This window comes from Cebus imitator, unplaced genomic scaffold, assembly GCF_001604975.1.
Source record: "Cebus imitator isolate Cc_AM_T3 unplaced genomic scaffold, Cebus_imitator-1.0 Scaffold122, whole genome shotgun sequence".
Taxonomy (NCBI): Eukaryota; Metazoa; Chordata; class Mammalia; order Primates; family Cebidae; genus Cebus; species Cebus imitator.
In genome coordinates, this window is record NW_016107437.1 from 2,507,467 (window position 1) to 2,513,280 (window position 5,814).

General features: G+C 48.0%; 1 protein-coding gene across 6 annotated transcripts in view; it reads right to left on the reverse strand.

The window, feature by feature from the left end:
• TXNDC11 (thioredoxin domain containing 11) overlaps window positions 1–5,138 on the reverse strand; it is a 71,238-nt gene extending 66,100 nt beyond the window's left edge. For 3 of the 6 annotated variants that reach the window (XM_017539991.2, XM_017539989.2, XM_017539990.2), the window contains exon 1: window positions 4,691–5,075. Coding sequence is in view for 2 of the 6 variants with exons in the window: in XM_037742520.1 (XP_037598448.1) it covers window positions 4,691–4,944 (254 nt within the window). In the remaining 4 variants the exon portion in view is untranslated. Of the gene's footprint in view, window positions 1–3,921; window positions 3,953–4,690 lie in introns of those variants that run through there. The other 3 variants (XM_037742520.1, XM_017539988.1, XM_037742521.1) reach the window with 2 other exon arrangements.
• Window positions 5,139–5,814: the final 676 nt, after the last annotated feature.

Here is a 5,814-nt window from a genome sequence, read left to right on the forward strand (position 1 = left end):
AAAAAAAAAAAAAAAAAAAAAAAAAAAAAAGAAAGAAAGAAAAAAAGGAAGTGGAGAAAGAAGAAAAGAACAAAACGCAGAAGGTACAAATAGAAAACAAAGAGCAAGAAGGTAGACTTAATCCCAACTACATCAACAATTACATTAAAAATGAAAAGAGGAAGTAACCCAATTAGGAGGAACAGACAGCCAGACAGGATAAAGCAAGACCCAATTATGCACTATCTAAATGAGATACATTTTAAATATAAAGATGCAGGATAAAGGCATAAGGATGAGAAAAGAAGAAACTATGTAAACAGTCAGCGTAAGAAAGCTGGCATGACTCATGAGGTAACATGATAAACCGGGGTATGTTCTTACCCCAGTTTACTTAAATGTTACTCCGCAATAAACAAAAAACATATATTAAAAAAACTCATATATACTATAATTTGGATGAGCCTCAAAATAATTATGCTGAGTGAAAAAAGACAGGCGCTAAAGAGTACATGCATTATGTACTATGCATGCACTTATGTGAAATTCCAAAACAGGCAGAAGTATTCAATGAAGCAAGTCACCTATTTATTCACTCAAACTAGTATTTTAACTTTCAATCAGAGAGCTCAGCCTACACAGAATGCCTTCATAACCTGAAAATCTCAACTATTTACTCAATTATTCAAAAACTCTTTACTGAGCAGCTGTTACTGTGCTTCTGGCACAGGTACTGAGGCTGCAGCAGTGTGTTGTTGAGGAGCTCACTTTCTAGGGGAGGAAGACAGGAAAGCCATCAAATGTATAAACAAGAAAAATATACAAAATGCTCACTGCTATGTGGAAAATTTAACAAGGTGATGTACAGAAGGACATGGTAGCTCCTCTGATGGGATGGTGGTTTGGGCGGTGCTATAATTTAAGCTCTCAGACCTGAATGACAACAAGATAGCCATGTAAGAGGTGGGAAGGGCACTGCAGCAAAAAAAAAAAAAAGAGAGACGATTTCAAGAGATCCAAAATTCTCCTCTTTGAAGTATTTTTCTACCATTCAAATTGCATATGGCCGAGCGCGGTGGCTGATGCCTATAATCCCAGCACTTTGTGAGGCTGAGGTGGGTGGACCACCTCAGGTCAGGAGTTCAAGACCAGCCTGACCAACATAGTGAAACCTCATCTCTACTAAAAATACAAAATTAGCCAGGCATGGTGGTGCACACCAGTAATCCCAGCTACTTGGGGAGCTGAGGCAGGAGAATCTCTTGAACCCAGGAGGTGGACGTTGCAGTGGGCCGACATTATGCCATTGCACTCCAGCCCGGGAAACAACAGCAAAACTCCATCTCAAAAGAAAAATAAAATTGCAATGTAAGCATCAAATAATGCAATCTGAGGAAAAAATGTAGGTCTGACAGCCAAAGAAACGATAAAGAGCAACTTAGTATTTTTGCTCTGCATGTTCAGAAGCATTCCTAAATGAGCCAGATAAAGTACACGGTCAATCAAAACCCCAGCACTATGGGAGGCCAAGGTGGGCAGATCACAAGGTCAAGAGATTGAGACTATCTTGGCCAATATGGGAAACCCAGTCTCTACTAAAAATACAAAAATTAGCTGGGTGTGGTGGCATGTGCATGTAAACCCACCTACTTGGGAGGCTGAGGGACAAGAACTGCCTGAACCCAGGAGGCGGAGGCTGAGCCAAGATCAAGCCATTGCACTCGAGCCTGGGCAAAAGATTGAGACTCTGTCTCAAAAATAAAAAAAAATTAAAAAAAAATCCTATTCTCCCTTAAGCCTATCTCCTTATTAAAGCAAAGATCTTAAAAGTTAAAGAGGAAAAGGGACTAGAAATGTTAGCTAGTTGTATAGCAATAGTATATTATCATGACACTATTCAATCAAAGATGACCCTAAAGAAATTAATGAGTCTATTAAAAGACTGTCAAATTTGCCAGTGACACAGAAAGGAGATCAAGCAGCAGCCATTTACTGGTTCATTCTCCTTGCCTGAAGCAAGAAAGGATCTCATTCTGCCTACTCCAGTAACTGGATTTACTCTCTTCCTTCCTTCTGAATCTCAAAAGACTTCTTTTTTTTTTTTTTTTTTGAGACAGTGTGTTGCTCTGCCACCCAGGCTGTAGTACAGTAGGACAATCTTGGCTCACCACAACCTCCGCCACCCCGGCTCAAGCAATTCCCCTGCCTCAGCCTCCTGAGTAGCTGGGACTACAGGCGCCTGGCTAATTTTCTTGTATTTTAGTAGAGACGAGGTTTCACCATGTTGACCAGGATGGTCTCGATCTCCTGACCTCATGATCCACCCACCTCAGCCTCCCAAAGTGCTGGGATTATAGGCGTGAGCCACCATGACAGGCCTCAAAGGACTTCTATATCAATTAAGCCATACTGTCTCAGAATAAACATTAACCATTATTTCTACAGTTTAACAAACCCTTGAAAATTAACTCCACATCCCTGGAGGGGAGAACCTTTCTTCCTAATTTGAATCCAAATGTCACCTCCTAACACTCTACCTTGTAAAATACTTTGTATATTGTCCTTGTGAGAGACAACAATAAAATGCAAGGTTAAGAATCTAGGAGGTCCTCAATAGGGCAGTGGCTCACACCTGTAGTCCCAGCACTTTGGGAGGCCGAGGAGGGCAGATCATGAGGTCAGGAGAAGGAGACCAACCTGGCCAACTTGGTGAAACCCCGTCTCTACTAAAAATACAAAAAATTAGCCAGGCATGGTGGTGTGCACCTGTAACCCCAGCTACTCCAGAGGCTGAGGCAGGAGAATCGCTTGCTTGAACCTGGGAGAAAGAGGTTGCGGTGAGCAGAGGTCACGCCACTGCACTCTAGCCTGGGCAAAAGAGTGAGACTCCATCTCAAAAAAAAAAAAAAAAAAAAAAAAAAAAAGAATCTAGGAGGTCCTGACAGTAAAGGATTCAAATTCCAGCTCAGCCACTTAACAGGTGGCTGTGATTTGGGGCAGGTTCTGTAACATCACCAAGGCTGGACTCATTTGTATACTGGGAAAGATAACAGTATATTCAAACTTGAATGGGGATTGTGAGATTTAATTAACACTCATACTAGGCTCTCAACTATGTATTAAATGAACAAATGCATTTATGTAAACAGTGGTTCCCAAGCAGACAATTTTGCTCCCAAGGGACATCTAACAATGTCTGAAGCCATTGTGGGCTGTTACAGGTATCTTCCTGTATCTAGCGGGTAGAGGCCAGGGATGCTGCTAAACACCCTACAGTGCACAGGGCAGCACCCACAACACAGAATTATCTGACCCAAAATATCAACAGTGCCAAGACTGAGAAACCCTGCTGATAGAACAGCACCTGGCATATGGAAAATGCTGAGAGTTATCATAATTTATCTTTCCACTAAAATCCCCAATCCTTTGACACCTGTTTGACAATCGGCCACATATCACGCTAAATAAACTCAAAAATGTTGCGAGGTGAAATCACAGATATCATAGTAGCTATACAGATCTTATAAAATTGGAATCCCAGAAGATCCACTGTGGATATGGGAGCCGAGAAGGACACCTGAAATATAGAGCAAATTTTGTATGTGTGTATATTCCTGAAAAGACAGACATGAGCTTTCCTTTTCCTACTCCGTATACCGCAGCCTACTGTCAGGCATTGTTATCAACTGAAGGGAAACACCAAGCTCTTCCAGCCTCAGAACCTCTGTATTTGCTGTTCGTTCTACCTTGGACAGGCTCCCCCTAGATCTTCCCAGTGCTCGTCCCTTCTCCTTTTTGTATGAGATTCAGATGTCACTTCCTTAGGAAGTCTTTCCTCACCGCCATTGTTTCTATGCCCTGCCTAGCACTGAAGCTCTAAAAAAAAATGTATTATGTTTATTTGTTCACTGTCCTAGTCACTCAAGGGAACAAGGAGTTCACCTGGATGTGTCCAGCACATAGTAGGTGCACATAAATAATCGTTAGATGAGGCCGGGCGCGGTGGCTCATGCCTGTAATCTCAGCACTATGGGAGGCCGAGGCAGGTGGATCACGTGAGCTCAGGAGTTCGAGACCAGCTTGCCCAACATGGTGAAACCCCGTCTCTACTAAATACACAAAAATTAGCCGGGCGTGGTGGCGGCTGCCTGTAATCCCAGCTACTCGGGAGGCTGAGGTAGGAGAATCCCTTGAACCCAGGAGGAGGTTGGGGTGAGCCGAGATTGTGCCACTGCACTCCAGCATGGGTGACAAAGTGGGACTCCGTCTCAAAAAAATAGTAATAATCATTAGATCAATGAGTGCGGGAATTCTCAAAGGAGTCTGGAACTCCCAGACGGTTGTGGATCACTGCACGGGAAGCTTAAGAGGAATGAAATCGGTGAGAAAAGGGTCCTACAGCCAGAAAAGAAGTGACAGGTCCCCACCTAGAGACTGCAACAGGTGAGGAGCACCCTGACCCGCCACCTCCGGCACTGAAGTGGGACGATGCGGCACGAGACTGCACCCGGAAGCCTCGCCATGTCCGCGGGACGGCCGGGGCGAAGGGAAGGTGGGAGGCCGTGGCCGGAGGCTCCGGGAGGGTCAGCTGTCCTGGGCAAGGTCAGGCCCGACTTCCCCGGCGGAGGCCGCTGCCGCCCGGCCCTGCAAGCTCCAGGTGGCAGAGCAGCGGGAGCGCCGCGCCGGGGCCCCGTGGTCTGGGTCGCCTCACCTGCAGGTGAACTTGAGAGCGAGGAGGAGAGCGCAGCCGAGCGCCACGGCCCCGCAGAGCAGCTCTGGCCGCCGGCACGCCATGAGGGAGGCGCCGCGCAGCCCGCGACGGAGCCGGCCAGCCGAGGACGCTGTGGCCGGGGCCGGGCTCGGGCTGAGGCAGTCGGAGCCCGCGGGGCCGCCGCCGCCCCCACCCTCGTCCTCGGCGTCCTCGCTGCTGCTGCTGCCGCCGCCGCGGCCTCGGCATTCCGACATTACATGCTCCCAGTCGCTGGCTTTATACCGCCGCCGCCGCCGCCTCGGGCCCGAAGGCCCGGCCCGGCCAGTCGCTCCCCAATCCCGCAGCTTCGCCGCGCCCGCTAACCCGGACGCTCCACGTCAGCCGCGCCGCCGACGAGGGGGCAGCCCCAGCGAACACCCCAGCGCACGCGGCACCGCCCACCGCTCACGGAGTCGGCGCGAAGGTCGACACGAAGGTCGACACTGCCCCCAAGCCCCGCCCCAATGGGCCACGCCCCGCACCCTGCGTTACTGCGCGGACTCTTGCCCCGCCCGCAGCCCGCCCTCGCCCCACAGGCCCCGCCCTCGTCCCACAGGCCCCGCCCACGCCCAAGGAGAGGCGGAGGTTGCAGTGAACCGAGATCACGCTATGTACTCCAGACTGGGTAACAGAGTGAGAGGAACCTCTCTAACAGGTTTGTTCTGAGGGTTCAGGAGGCATTGCCCAGCCCCAGTGGTTCACACCTGTAGTCCCTGCACTTGGCAGGGCTGAGGCCGGAGGACTGCTTGAGCCCAGGAGTTTGAGGCTGCAGTGAGCCATGATCTAGCCACTGCACTCCAACCTAGTCCACAGAGCAAGACCCTGTCTCTAAACAAATATTACATTTTTTAAAAATGAGTGAATTGTGTGGGAAGAAAGTTGCCCAGGTGCCAGGGCAAGAGACTGAAGGCAATCCGTCCCAGTATAATAAATGAGTACTTAGATATAGCAATGATACCAAATATATTTACTGATTACTTAGTATAGCAATGATATATTTCCTGATTACTTAGTTATAGCAATTACACCAAATAGATTTTTTTTTTTTTTTTTTTTTTTGAGATGGAGTTTCGCTCTTGTTACCC